Source organism: Chaetura pelagica, unplaced genomic scaffold (genome assembly GCF_000747805.2).
Source record: "Chaetura pelagica isolate M959 unplaced genomic scaffold, ChaPel_1.0 scaffold251, whole genome shotgun sequence".
Lineage (NCBI taxonomy): Eukaryota > Metazoa > Chordata > Aves > Apodiformes > Apodidae > Chaetura > Chaetura pelagica.
The window spans coordinates 1,128,381-1,143,087 of NW_009952271.1; the positions used below are offsets into that span (position 1 = coordinate 1,128,381).

Here is a 14,707-nt window from a genome sequence, read left to right on the forward strand (position 1 = left end):
GCGTCTGGTGCGTGTCGGGGGGGGGGGGGATGAGTGGTGACTCAGCCGGCCGAGGGGGTGGGTGACAAGGCTCCTGGATCCCGCTCAAGCTGCTGGATCCAGCTGGGGTGCGTGGGCGAGGGCACCCGCAGACGGAGCACCCCGCTCTGCTGCCGGGGCTCTGCTGGCCCTGACTCACCCCGGGAGCACCAGTCTGGGGCTCCCAGAGAAAGAAGGTGGGGGGGGGGTATTGCAGCAACGTCTACCTTCTTAGATTTAAAAAAAGAGCCTGTGAGGAGCCAGCCCAGAAATGAGCCCTTCTCCAAAACACAACCACTCTAAGGTCCAAGTCCCAAGCTGAGGAGCTGAGAAACCTCAGTCTTTGTTTAGTCACCAGGGTCTCAGTTGGGTTTTCCAGCCTCAAATGGACTCGTTTGTCCATGGGTGATGCTGAGCACCCTGTGGGTGCTGGGGCTGGGGGGGGCTGGAGCATCCCTGGAGCCAGTCAGGGAGTTATGTTCTCCCAGCAGGTACTTCAGGGTTGGTGGATTTGGCTCTTCCTTGTGCCTTCACGTTAGATGCTTTTTCATTGCTCCCCCAACTCAGTTGTTTCTAGGCACCCCAGCTCAAACCCCTTTGACTTTTCCCAGCTGCCACAGCCAGGCTGGAGGAGAAGCTTGCCCACGTGGAGAAGTATGAGATGGTGACACCACACAAGGTTCTGGTGCCTCGGGGGAAGAGGGACCTCTCTGGGCCACTGGTGAGTAGCATTGCCTTCCATATACTGGCTTGGCAAAACTGCTCTCTCTGAGGGACTGTGAGGGTGGGGTGCTACCAGCAGAGACCCTTGGCCCAGCACTGGGCTTAGAGCTAGATCCCATTAGCCCTGTGCCAGAAGAATGACCTGCTGCACCTTTTCTTTCATTGCTGCCATCCCAGAGGATAGAAATCTTGAAGTGGTTGATCAGCTCAGCTTCCCTGGGCTGTTTAGGGTCAAAATAGGAACTGCAGATGGCAAGATGTACTCTTGGAGAGAGAGAGGGCTGCTTTCTCCAATGCTTTCTTCAGAGACATAACCCTGTGGCACCACCTCTTAGAGTGATCTTGTGACACCCAGTCTTGGCTTCAGAGGGATTAGGAAAGCCTCATGGTGCTGTAAGCACTTTTCTTGCTGCATTTGCTAAAGTTGGGGGGTTTTTTTCATCCTTTGGGACAGGGAAGTAACAGTCAGAATATTGTAGCAACCCACATAAAAGCAAGCTAGTGTTATTTTTCTTAGGAAACCTTGTAATTTGGGGAAAGGAATGAGGACTCAGGAGTTTTGAGGGTTGACATCCACAGAATATCATCCTTGACCTCAAAGATGTTTTCTTCATTATCTTGAAGTTCAGCCCAATATGTAGGTTCATTTTCTAGGACTAGAAGGCATCTGATGAGGTGGAGGGGCTGGGGACATTTATTTCCTACTAAAATCTTTTAATCCATGGTCATTGGTGATTCAAACCCTTTCTGATCAACTAGCTTCAGAAACACTCCCTGAAAGCATCTGTTTTCTCTGCTCTAGAAACCTAAACTTGTCCACGAGATAAACATTCTCCAGGATATTTAGAGATGCCATCTGTGCTGGCTATACCAGGTGGCTCTGTACCCATCTTCCTGCAAAGGGGACCTCACCCATCTCATGGTCCCTCTGCTTTCCTTGGCAGGGGAGCAGGTATCTGCCTTAAGCTGTGTCCTTTGGGACAGCCATGGGTAGTGTCTGCTGGGTGCTACTTGGTCTTGAACTGGGAGGTTCTGGGACCTCCCAGACCTCCTGTGTTGAGGGTTTGAGGTCTCATGACTCTCAAGCCATTTTCCTCCTCTTCCACAAAAGCTGGATTTGCTCTCCCAGAAACCTGGGTGGGGAAGAGGTTCTCAGCAAGGCTTGACCACCACCAAGCCTCTCTTTGAAGAGGAGACAGGTAGCTGGACAGGCATTTTCTGTGCCACCTCCTCCTGTGGCAGTCTCTGGCTGGGATGGGCATGGGCCAAGAGCTGGTTTCTGGGTCAGAGCAGTTGGAACACATGGGGTTGGTCCAGTGGAGCATCTGCCAGGCTTGAAGCAAACCAGCTCCCCTGTGGCTTTGCTTAAATAAAAATGTTTAGCCCTGCAGACAGGGTGGACACCTTGGTCCTGCAGCACAGGATCTCTTGGGATGCCAGCCTTCCCACAGGCTGTGGTCTTCTCCTCCCACCTGCCCTTAGCAGGGACATGACAGGCCACGTGAGTTCTTCACAGAAAGGGACCTGAAATAGAGCAAGAAGGGCCTTCGACAAGATTTATAGTTGCACGCTCTTGGTTGCACAAGTGCCATCTCTCTCTTGCTATGGAGCTCCAGCATTTTGAAGAGCTGCTTGGAATGGGAAGGTGCGTTCCAGCCCTTGTAAGCCCCTGGTGCTGCAAACAGCTGGCTTCTCCTCCAGCAGCCCCCATGCTCACACCCTCCCCACTGCATCACAGAGCCGGATGATGCAAAGAGGCAAGTCCTTTTGCCTGGGTGGAGGCAGCCCAGCTCCTGCTGGCCCAGCCTGGGGCTCTGCAGGATGCAGCAGGATGTTGCAGGGTGAGCCGTGGAACTGGGTGGAGCAGAAGCAAGGGATGGTGGTGGCACAGAGACCTGCTTTCTCCTCCTCTCCTGTGCCTCAGCTTCTCCATGGAGCAAGGAGCCCCATCGTTAATGTGCTGCAGGGACCTGTCGCATCTTCCCATACAGGGAAGAAATACCTGTGCTGGGGTGGGATGGTGGCATCAGATCCTGATGCTCTGCAGGTTCTCTGGGTCTGGGAAGAAATCCCTCCTGACTGGGTGCTGTGGCCAGGAGGGCTCTGCTTGGCTTGCTCAGCCCTGCCACAGGGTCAGCTTTATCAGGACTCATTTTTACTTGCCCTGAGGTTGTCTCCAAGAGACTGTCTCTGACCCACCACACCCTTCCAATTGCTTTCCTGCCATTCTTTGAGACTTCTGGCTCTGGTGCTGCCAGCAACAACAAAGCCTGGCTATGTTGACATGGCTATGACATGGGATGGCCACATGGGGTGGGAGATGCTGGTCATTGGAGAAGACACTGCTGGGAAGCCATGAATATGCCAGCACATGGGACTGCCCGGCTGCCCCACAGGTGGTTGGAACCTAATGTCAGGTTGGAGACAAAAAACTGGGTGGAACTGAGGGCAACCAAGTGACGCGCAAACCCTCTTACCTGACCCTGCTGGAGCTAAGTCAGCAGGACTTTCTTCTCAGCCGCAGCTCCTGCCACATCCTCCCCCTGGGAATGCTGAGCCATCCTATGACTGCCCAGGGAGAGGCTGCACACCTCACCCAGGAGGAATGCTGGCCCTGCAGGAGATTTTTGCTTTGCCTTTTGCTCAGCTGTCCACCCCAGGATCCTGTAAGGGCTGAGGATGTGCCCTCAGGAGAGGTTTCTGCGCTGAGGTGGTCCCTGGTGCCAATGGTGCAACCTGATACAGTGCAGCAGGCAAGGGACAGTTGTACCTCTTGGTGGCCCTGGTAGGATGGGATCTCTGGAGGGCTGTAGCCCAACTCTTGCAGCTGGAGATTGCAAAGTAGCCCAGAGGGAAACACTTCTTCTGGAGGGACATCTCCACCCTGGGGGTTGAGGGCTCTGCTGGACTGAGCCACACCCACCCCGACCCAGTCCATAGGGACTGGTGGTTGGACTTGAGTTGCCTGGAGGTCCCTTCCGCCAGTCAGGGTCTGGCACATGGTACTGCCAAAATCTACAGTATCAGAGAACCAAAAGAAGGTTGATCTCTAACTGAGCTGTTGCTGGTTAGATGGATCAGAGATAAGGAAGTCTCTGCTCTTTGTGGTTCAGCCCATGAGTAAGAGCTCAGCTCAGTCCCCAAAAAAGGAGCTTTTTTGATTGATGAGTAGGAAACCTCTGCAGTGTGTGTCAGAGACAGGAAACCAGACTTTGCTGACTCTGTTCCACAGCTGGTGACCTCTTCCTCATCTCGAGATGTTCTGGGGTTGGCTTTACTGCCCGCATGCTTGCTTGCTGCTCTCCTGATTTCCTGTGTCTTTGCTGGTTGCCTCCAGGCTCCCTGTCCCACAGTTGCCTTCCCATGGGGCACTGGCACGTCCTTTCCAGGCAGGTCCTCTTTTCTGTAGCTCTTGCTGCTGGTGATGGTGGGTTTGTGGCTCCTGGTGATGGTGGGTTTGTGCTATCTTTGCTGCAGAGCATCTACCCGGACCTTGTTCTCTACAACATCCGTGCTGAAGGCAGAGACTACCTCCTTTGGCTGGAGAAGAACAAGTGAGTGTGGGTGGGTACAGCGGAATGTACTGGGGAGACTTTATTTCTTCCCCTTGCCATGAACATCACCTCTCCAAGGTCCAGCATGACCACACTGGTGATCCAAGCCCTCAGCCCACACCCTTGCTAGCAAAATACCTCTCTTTTTTTCCTCCTTGCCAAACCCACCCAGGGAGGTCAAGGGCTCACCAAGCCCAACCTGACCTACCTCATCCCCAGAGCTTCAGCATTCCCTCCCCAAAAGTGGGCTCACAGCTGATGCCGCTTCCCCACCCTGCAGGGAGCTGCTGGGGCAGCACTACACTGAGACACACTACTCAGCCGAGGGTGTGGAGGTGACAGAGAAGCCAGACACTCAGGTACAGAGCTGTCTCTGGGCACAGCAGTTCCCTTGCTCCCTTGGGGTCCCACCATGCAGACTCCCTGGTCACCTTGCTTCTCCTCCTCTGTCTTGGGGGCAGGATCACTGTTTCTACCAGGGCCATGTGCAAGGACACACCGACTCAGCTGCCAGCATCAGGACCTGTGGTGGGCTCAGGTAGGGTCTGGCACTGCTGCTCCTGGGGACACTGGGGGGAGTCACAGGGTGCTGGTGTCACCCGGCCCCACCAGAGCTGGGCTGGTGGAGAGAGGGCTCAGCCCTCCCTCGAGGAAGGGAAGGTGTCCCTTGTCTTGCTGGCAGTGGGAATGCTGACCAGCCTGGCTCATGTCTGGCAGGAAAGGCTCGTGGTGCCACTTCTGGGGCTTAGACTGATGAGGTGGGATGAAGCTGGAAGCCTGAGCAGGGCAGAAGGTCTGGGCAGGAGTGCCCTCCTTGGGCAGAAAGGCACAGCTTGTCCCAGATCCCTCCTCTCTTCCCAGGGCAGGCTGGCCCAAGCTCACAAAGGGGTGTGTGCAGGGCCATGCATGGGCTTGCAGGCAGCTGCCATCTGCTCCAGGCCATGCTGAAGTCCTTGAGCTGGTGACCAAGTGCCTGGCCAAACACAGGGGCTCCAGGAAAGCTGGGGAGGGGCTTGGGACAAGGGTGGGGAGGGATGGGATGAGGAGTGATGGATTAAAACTGGAAGCAGGGAGATTTAGGATAGACATCAGGAGGAAATTCTTCAGTGTGAGGCTGGTGAGAGCCTGGCCCAGGTTGCCCAGGGAAGCTGTGGCTGCCCCATCCCTGGCAGTGTTGAAGGGCAGGTTGGATGGGGCTTGGAGCAGCCTGGGCTGGTGGGAGGTGTCTATGCCCATGCAGGGGGGGGTTGGAACTAGCTGGTGGAGACTTTGGCTCTCGCAGCTTGTGAATTCTTGGTACACCTGATATCCTTGTGAAGCAGGAAGACAAGATGTGCCAGGGCAGGGGAGGAGACAGGGCTGATAGTCGGGACCCATGGTGCCCCTAGCAGAAAGCATCTGGAAGGCTAGAGCTGCTCAGCTGCCTTAAACCTGGCCTGGCCACATAGCAAACTTCTAGCTGGATCCTGGGCCGTTTCAGGACACTCCCCTTGCTGCCAGGCAGCAATGCTTCAGTTTGCTCCCTCCAAGCCCAGCAGCTGCTTTCCAGCCTCTCCAACGGGCGATTTGTTCAACCACAGCTTCTACAGCTTCTGAAAGCAGAAGCTGTGAACGTGCACTGCCCAAGGACTGCTCAGGGCTTTTTTGCACGGAGTGTGGTTCATCCACATGGCCAGAAGGACCCAGCTGTCATGTCCTGCTGGTGACCTGCAGCTCATCCAAGCTGCCAGTGGGAACCACGCTGGGGTGGGGTAGTTTCCTTGAGAGATTTAGCAGCTCTGTTTGTTACCACCAGGCACTTGTGGAGGTGCATGTAGGGTCTGTCTGTGTCTTGCTGGACATCTCCCCACCTTGCCCTCTCCCTTTGCAGTGGGTTTTTCCGGGTGAATGAGACCACCTTCCTGCTGGAGCCCCTGGAGGAGGACGTGGCCGGCCAGCACGCCGTTGCCTGGCAAAAAGAAAAGCAAAGCATGTGGTGCTACAGGCCAGCTCTTACTCCCTCTGCCCACTGGGTGCTGCCTGAGCTGGTGCTCATTCACCTGAGCTGGGCCGGGGTAAACCCAGGCACAGATCCAGGCTGGGCAGAGAGTGGGTGGAGAGCAGCCCTGAGGAGGGCTTGGGGGTGTTGGGTGATGAGAAGCTCAACATGACCCAGCACCATGTGCTGGAGCCCAGAAACCACCTGTGTCCTGGGCTGCATCCCCAGCAGTGTGACCAGCAGGGCCAGGGAGGGAATTGTCCCCTCTGCTCTGCTGAGACCCCTGCAGGGCTGGGGCCAGGGCTGGGGTCCCCAACACAGGAAGGACATGGAGCTGTTGGAGAGAGGCCAGAGGAGGGGGGCAAGCCCAGGCACAGATCCAGGCTGGGCAGAGAGTGGGTGGAGAGCAGCCCTGAGGAGGGCTTGGGGGTGTTGGGTGATGAGAAGCTCAACATGACCCAGCACCATGTGCTGGAGCCCAGAAACCACCTGTGTCCTGGGCTGCATCCCCAGCAGTGTGACCAGCAGGGCCAGAGAGGGGATTGTCCCCTCTGCTCTGCTCTGGGGAGACCCCCCTGCAGGGCTGGGTCCAGCTGTTGGGTCCCCAACACAGGAAGGACATGGGAGCTGTTGGAGCAAGTCCAGAGGAGGCCATGGAGATGATCCAAGGCCTGAATCAGCTCTGCTCTGGAGCCAGGCTGGGAGTGTTTGGACTGTTCAGCCTGGAGAAGAGAAGGCTCCAGGGAGACCTTAGAGCACCTTCCAGTGCCTGAAGGGGCTCCAGGAAAGCTGGGGAGGGGCTTGGGACAAGGGTGGGGAGGGATGGGATGAGGAGTGATGGATTAAAACTGGAAGCAGGGAGATTTAGGATAGACATCAGGAGGAAATTCTTCAGTGTGAGGCTGGTGAGAGCCTGGCCCAGGTTGCCCAGGGAAGCTGTGGCTGCCCCATCCCTGGCAGTGTTGAAGGGCAGGTTGGATGGGGCTTGGAGCAGCCTGGGCTGGTGGGAGGTGTCTATGCCCATGCAGGGGGGGGTTGGAACTAGCTGGTGGAGACTTTGGCTCTCACAGCTTGTGAATTCTTGGTACACCTGATATCCTTGTGAAGCAGGAAGACAAGATGTGCCAGGGCAGGGGAGGAGACAGGGCTGATAGTCGGGACCCATGGTGCCCCTAGCAGAAAGCATCTGGAAGGCTAGAGCTGCTCAGCTGCCTTAAACCTGGCCTGGCCACATAGCAAACTTCTAGCTGGATCCTGGGCCGTTTCAGGACACTCCCCTTGCTGCCAGGCAGCAATGCTTCAGTTTGCTCCCTCCAAGCCCAGCAGCTGCTTTCCAGCCTCTCCAACGGGCCATTTGTTCAACCACAGCTTCTACAGCTTCTGAAAGCAGAAGCTGTGAACGTGCACTGCCCAAGGACTGCTCAGGGCTTTTTTGCACGGAGTGTGGTTCATCCACATGGCCAGAAGGACCCAGCTGTCATGTCCTGCTGGTGACCTGCAGCTCATCCAAGCTGCCAGTGGGAACCACGCTGGGGTGGGGTAGTTTCCTTGAGAGATTTAGCAGCTCTGTTTGTTACCACCAGGCACTTGTGGAGGTGCATGTAGGGTCTGTCTGTGTCTTGCTGGACATCTCCCCACCTTGCCCTCTCCCTTTGCAGTGGGTTTTTCCGGGTGAATGAGACCACCTTCCTGCTGGAGCCCCTGGAGGAGGACGTGGCCGGCCAGCACGCCGTGTACAGAGCAGCCCACCTGCGCGGCAAGCGCGGCACGTGCCCCCAGCCTGGGGCCAGCCTGCAGTATGACCATGAACCCCAAATCCCCGCTGCCATGAAGCTCTACCACTGGGTCAGGGATTGCATTGCTTCTCCTTCCTGTAGGTGGGGTGGCGGGAACCTAAGGCCTGTGAAGTCCAGGAGAGGAATGGGGCTGTGCCACATCTCCTGGAGATGCTCCTCTCCCATGCCTTGTTGTTTGGGTACCTGAACAGAGGTTGCTCCTGCTGGCCTAGCTCCTGGTTGGACCAAGTCCTCAAATCCTGTACCATCAGCACGAGCATCCTCCTACCCCGTGAGCTCCGTGGTGCCCACAGAGTGCCTTGTCTTGTGCCTTATCCCAGTAGCAGGCTTGAGTTTTTCCTTTGTTGGAAGTTGTCTGAAACACCCAGCAAAGTAACAGCAGAGCTAGAAGATCTTCTAGCCTTGAATTAGCATCGGACCATGTCCTAAGATCCACACATCCCACAGGAGAGTCCAGGCGAGCTGGAGCCCCTCCTTGTGCTCACTTTCCTCTTCCCTTCCAGAAATCAGCTCCATTACACAAAGGTCCCCGGTATGTGGAGCTGGTCCTGGTGGTGGACAACAGGGAGGTAAGCTTGGCAGGGGCAAGCCAATGCCTGTATTTTCACTGTCATCTACTGCAGTGAGGAGGTGGAAGCCAGCCTGGAAAAATCTCTGTATCCTTCCCATAGTTCAGGAAGCACAAGGACTTGCGCACCGTGCAGAACCGCATGAAGGAGATCGTGAACCATGTTGACAAGGTCAGCCCAAGGGCCTGGACCTCCCTCACATGCCAACACAGGCATGAGGGCTGTGGAGGAGAGGTTGGCAATAGTAGGGTGATGGAGCTGATCTTAAGCCCATAGAAGGGATTCCACAGGGTGGCCAGTCCTCCTGGCCAGCAGTGTGTGTCAAGTGACCGGCAGCTCAGCACTGACACCTCAAGAGCTCAGTTGCCTCCCAGCTCTCCCATATGGGAAGGGGTTAGAAGTTTCTTCTTGAACTCCTTGGGAGCACATCCTGTAGCCACTCAAAGCTGGAGCAGGTGCTAACAAGGGGAGGCTGATGGAGGCAGTGCACCAAGGTGGGATTTCTGCTCACCTTGCTTCAGTCTCACTTTTTGGTCAACAGCATTGGACTGCTCCTGGCCAAGAAGGAGCCCAGAAGTCCCAGGGTAAACCCTGTCTATGTGATCACCCCAGCTTGTGTTATTTATTGAAGGGTTGACAGAGCTGATATTGCACGTTGAGGTGGGATCTTGGCTGTGGCTGTGGTTCCTCAAGGGAAGTGGGACCTTCCCTCTGCTAGTACAGCTCAATTCTCAGGGATGTCTCCTGCCCCAGCTTTATCAGCCCCTTCGCCTGCGGGTGGCCTTGATCGGCTTGGAGGTGTGGAGTCACAGGGACAAGATCATGGTCAGTCCCAACCCCGAGCTGACTCTGGACAACTTTCTCCACTGGCGGGAGGTAGAGCTGCTGCGGAGGAAGCCACATGACAACGCCCAGCTGATCACGTAAGGGGCTGGGGGAGCACCACCTTGCTGCCCTTGCAGCTCTGCTGCTGCCTGGGCCACACATGGCATCTGCATCCCATAGGGGCATAGACTTCCATGGCACCACCGTAGGGCTCGCCAAGAAGCTTGTGATGTGCACCAGGGACTCAGGTGGTGTCAACCAGGTGGGTCCCACTCCTGGATGTGTGCCTGGAGGGCAGCAGGGTTCCCACCAGCTGCACTCTCTGCATTGTGTTTTCCACAGCGGGTCTCACCTCCACTGCTTTCCCCCTCCACAGCCTTAGGGCTGGATCTGCTTCCTGGCAGCTCCAGCCCTTGAGCAGATCACCCCCAGAGAAGTGTGGGGGCCTGTGGGGAAGCCTGTGTAGGGCTCTGATTAACTTGAGCCCTGAAGAACCTCCCAGACCAGCCATTCTGGCTGTGCTTCTCATCCATCCCCAGGGAAGGCATCCTATGCTGGAGCAGGAGTGGCTGGACATGTGGCTCTCCAGAACCACCACAAAGCATCGTTGCAGGATAGCTGCAACATCTAAGTGTCCTTACACCACTGAGACCCCAGCTAGAAGTCTTCAGGGGCCATGGGCCCAAATTCAGCTTTTGTCTTCTTTTACCTCAGCATAGCAGCATTAGGGAATGAATTGCAGATGGCATGAGCAGCTGAAGAGCCCCAGTGGGGCCATGGAGATGCTGCTGAGAGTATTTGAGCCACACTGCATCTCTTGTTCCACAGGACCATAGCATGAATCCTATTGGCGCTGCATCCACCATGGCCCACGAGATGGGGCACAACCTGGGGATGTCTCATGATGAAGACGTTGCTGGCTGCCGCTGTCATGTCCTCAAAGCTGATGGAGGATGTGTCATGGCAGCAACTGTTGGGTGAGTCTTGGAGCAAGTCCAGAGGAGGCTGTGGAGATGATCCAAGGGCTGGAGCAGCTCTGCTCTGGAGCCAGGCTGGGAGAGTTGGGGTGTTCAGCCTGGAGAAGAGAAGGCTCCAGGGAGACCTTAGAGCACCTTCCAGTGCCTGAAGGGACTCCAAGAAAGCTGGGGAAGAGCTTTTTACAAAGGTGTGTAGTGAGAGGACAAGGGGGGGGAAGGGTTTTAAACTCAGAAGGGGAGATTTAGGTTAGACATTAGGAAGAAATTATTTGCTGTGAGGGTGGTGAGGCGCTGGCCCAGGTTGCCCCAAGAAGCTGTGACTGCCCCATCCCTGGAAGTATTGAAGACCAGACTTGGAGCAACCTGGTCTAGTGGGAGGTGTCCTTGCCCTTGTAGGGGGGTTGGAACTAGATGGAACTAGATGATCTTCAAGGTCCCTTCCAACCCAAACCAGTCTGGACATTCCATGAGTGAATGAGGAAGGGGAATATCCCTGGGCGGTAAATATCCTGAGGTGTCCTCCAGCACTGTCCTGATGGCATAAAGCCTGCAAGATGGTCAGGTCACAGGGATGGACACTTCACTTGAAAATTGGTGACCCTCCAGCTTCTCCTTGGTCTTGTGGCTAGAAGGGTCCTTGTGCTCTCACCTCTGCTCATGGCTGCTTGTTTCTGTGCCCCTTCAGCTTGGTGTACCCCAAGCACTTCAGCCGCTGCAGCGAGCAGGACATGTGGCAGTTCCTGGGGGGCCCCAGGACTAGCTGGCTGGCGGAAGGCCCCCAGGCCGAGGAGGAAAGTGTGGGAACCAGTTTGTGGAGAGGGGAGAAGAGTGTGACTGCGGCACACCAGAGGTAGGGACTTGGCATTCATACCCTGCAGAGGTTGTGCAAGGACACCTTGCTTTACAAGACTCATCTTCCTTATGTTCCTGAAGCTTCTGCTGAGGAATAACTTGTGGAGGACATTTGTTACATGGATGTGTGCCCCCCATTCATAGCTGGCTGTTTTTAGCAGGGAAGATGGACATTCCACCCAGCATGTTTTCCAAAGTTGATTCAAGGAGGGGGATATCACTGCCCTTTCAAGAGGCTTGCTCAGCTTTTCCTCATCCCTTGTAACCCATCATGGCATCCCAGTGGGGAGGTCTGAGACAAAGGGCCAGGCCATGTCTCTGGGATAAATCCCTGGGTCACAAGCTTGCTGTAGGACCTGGAGGGATGCTCCTCCAATACAGAAAGTACAGAGATCCTCTTGTGTTCTCCTTGGAGTTGTGCAAACGGTGCTACCAGAGAGCAGGGGCCCAGCTCAGGTCCCAGCTTCTGAGAAATCTCTTCTGTTAGCAATAGGGGTAGAAGTGGCAGGAACAGTTCACCCCAGGGGTGATGCTGTAGTTTTGCCCTAGTGCTCAGCCCGTGGTGGCCCTTGGCAACTGTCCCCCATCCCCAAGAAAGGAAGGAAAGAGTTTTCCAGGGGGCTCTCGGGAGGATTTTAGCCCCTCCCTGTCTCGCAGGAGTGCTCTGACCATTGCTGCAATGCCACCACCTGCCAGCTGAAAGAGGGAGCTGAGTGTGCACAGGGTGACTGCTGCCAGGACTGCAAGGTACTGCTGCCACCAGGGGTCCAGCTTGGTGAGGGGAGAGCTGGTGGGTGTGTGGTCCTGTCCTGGGCTCCAATGGAGTAGGGCAAGATGTATCCATTGACCTCTGTAGAGCCTGAGGGACCTCCATAGCATCCCACCAAGTGCCAAACACACCCAGTGGTTTGGGAGGGGTCATGGGTAGTCAGCATCCTGGATAGAAGTGTTTGGGAAGGTGAAGCAGCTTCTGTTTCTACCATCCTGGAGCCCAGGTCCCGTCACTCTGTTAGGTTAAGTGCAGGATGAAAGGTATTGAAGAACTGGGCCATGTTCAGAAGAGATCAGCATGACCCATTCCTTGGGAAACCAACCTGCCTATAAGTTGAGAGGTCCATGCATTGGTTCCTGCACGTGGGCATAAGAAATGCCTCAGTGTGATGAGACAGGGCTGGAAGAGGAGAGCAATGAGGCTGGTGAAGGGACTAGAGGGGAAGTCTTCTGAGGAGAGGCTGAGGGAGCTGGGGTTGTTTAGCTTGGAGAAGAGGAGGCTCAGGTGGGACCGTCTCACTCTCTATAACTACCTGAAGTAGTTGTTGTGGTCAGGTGGGGTCAGGCTCTTCTCCCAGGCAAGTAGTGCCAGGATGAGAGGGCCTGGCCTGAAGCTGCTCCAGGGGAGGTTTAGGTTGGGTATTAGGAAGCACTTCCCATGGAAGGGTGATCAGACATTGGGATGGGCTGCCCAGGGAAATGGTGGAGGCACCAGCCCTGGAGGTGCTCAAGGACAGGCTGGATGTGGCACTTGGTGGTGTCAGGTCATAGGCTGGACTTGATCTTAAAGATCTTTTCCATCCTTGGTGATTCTTTGAGTCTGTGGAAGAGGACCTTGGGGCAAGACCAGAATGGAAGGACCACACAAGGTGTTGCCCATGGGGAGAGACTTAATTATGGGAAGCTCTAGTTTCAGTCCTGATGCTGTGTCACATCCTGTGCAGCAGCTCAGTCCATAGCAAATGTTTTTGTGCCAGAGCAGCTCAAGCTGCCACGTCTGGATCTGTCAGGAGTCAGGAGATGTTCCTGAAGACCAGGGCGCTGCCTGACTGTGGTGCCCAGGTGGGTCTGAGGATGAGGGAGCCTTGAGGCAGCGGCCATGTCCCCTCCTGTGTGCAGGTGAAGGCGGCTGGCGTGCTCTGCCGGGCCAGCAAGAACGAATGTGACCTGCCCGAGCGCTGCAACGGCCTCAGCCCCAGGTGCCCAGAGGACGTCTTCCAGGAGAACGGCATCCCCTGCCAGCACGGCACCGGCTACTGCTACAACGGGGCCTGTCCCTCACGCGGCGAGCAGTGCCGTGCGCTCTGGGGCACAGGTAGCTGTCCCCCTGCCCACCCTCCTCACCCCGAGGTTCGGGTGATGTGCCTGGACCTCCCTGGGCTGGGTCCTCGCTCAGCGCTGTCCCCTCCTGCATCTCTAGCAGTGGTGCCACACCTGCTGGCCCCAAAGCATGGCCACAGGTGCTGGTGCCACCAGCTTGCTGTGGCTCTGACTCCACCTGGCCCTTTGTGTGTGCCATAGAGGCCCAGGTGGCCCCTGATGTCTGCTTTAAGCACAACAGTGAGCACCATCTTCACCTCCACTGCCTGACCGAGTACGGGAAGCAGCCCTGTAGTCCCAAGTAAGGAGCCTGGGACAGAGGCTGGGAGGTGGTGTCCCTGCCACCTGCCCTGTGCCACCCTGTCACTGTGCTCACGGCTGTGTCTCCTGCAGGGACGTGAAGTGTGGGACACTGCTGTGCCTGAGTGACAATGCCACCCCCATCCTTGGTGGTGGCTCCTACTCCCTGTTCTTCGGTCACGTCAAGTGCAAGGCAGCCATCGCCAGCAGCGATGCCAATGAGGTGGTGGCCAAGCTCAGGCTGGTGCCCACTGGCACCAAGTGTGGCGAGGAGATGGTGAGGACTCTGGTGACCATGCTGGGGTGGCAGACAGGGGGGTGTCCACTGGCTGCAGTGACCCGGGGCAGCCTCAGAGCCCCCCTGCCTGCCTCCAGGTCTGTTATGCTGGGCGCTGCCAGAGCCTTTTGGTCTACGGCAACAAGAACTGCTCGGCCAAGTGCAACAACCATGGGGTAGGCAGTAGGATTGTCCCCTCCCAGAGCAGCCCCAGGGCCAGGCAGCTGGGATGGCCCCTATGGTGTGCCCACCACCATGGTGCTTCCCTCCTTTCGCTCAGGTGTGCAACCACAAGCGGGAGTGTCACTGTGAGCTGGGCTGGGTAGGGCCCCACTGCCAGCAGGAGATCTCAGGGATGGTGGCAGGTACAGCATCCCCCGCACCCGGCTGGCACCAGCTCCCTCAGCTAGGCAGTGTGGAGCTGGTGGATGCTGCTCCATCCCCGCTGTTGCCCCAGGCACAGGGGGTGCCCATCCTGATGACCTCTGGTTCCGCACAGGGAGCAGCAGGGTGGTGATGCTGGCAGCGCTGGCCGTGCCAGTGCTCGGTGCCATCCTGCTGGGCAGTGCTGTGGTGCTCCTCAGGGGCAGGGCAGCCAGACACCACCACAAAGGGTAATTTCCCCCCCTCCCCTGCCCCCCAGTGGGGTTGAGCCATGGCTCAGGGGTGCCTGGAGCAGCCCCCCACTGTCCCTGTGCCCCACAGGATCCCCAGCAGACCTGCTGCTGGCCTCGCCAACCCGCTCTT

General features: G+C 56.7%; 1 protein-coding gene across 1 annotated transcript in view; it reads left to right on the top strand.

The window, feature by feature from the left end:
* Positions 1-679: 679 nt before the first annotated feature.
* Positions 680-14,707, top strand: part of ADAM8 (ADAM metallopeptidase domain 8) — a 17,520-nt gene continuing 3,492 nt past the window's right edge. Inside the window, 18 exon segments of the mRNA XM_010007783.1 lie at positions 680-739; positions 4,219-4,295; positions 4,576-4,654; positions 4,757-4,833; positions 7,932-8,118; positions 8,573-8,638; positions 8,741-8,809; positions 9,392-9,561; positions 9,644-9,725; positions 10,292-10,440; positions 11,126-11,229; positions 11,232-11,290; positions 11,950-12,039; positions 13,183-13,378; positions 13,585-13,684; positions 13,777-13,960; positions 14,059-14,136; positions 14,241-14,325. Of these exon segments, the coding sequence (XP_010006085.1) occupies positions 680-739; positions 4,219-4,295; positions 4,576-4,654; positions 4,757-4,833; positions 7,932-8,118; positions 8,573-8,638; positions 8,741-8,809; positions 9,392-9,561; positions 9,644-9,725; positions 10,292-10,440; positions 11,126-11,229; positions 11,232-11,290; positions 11,950-12,039; positions 13,183-13,378; positions 13,585-13,684; positions 13,777-13,960; positions 14,059-14,136; positions 14,241-14,325 (1,912 nt within the window).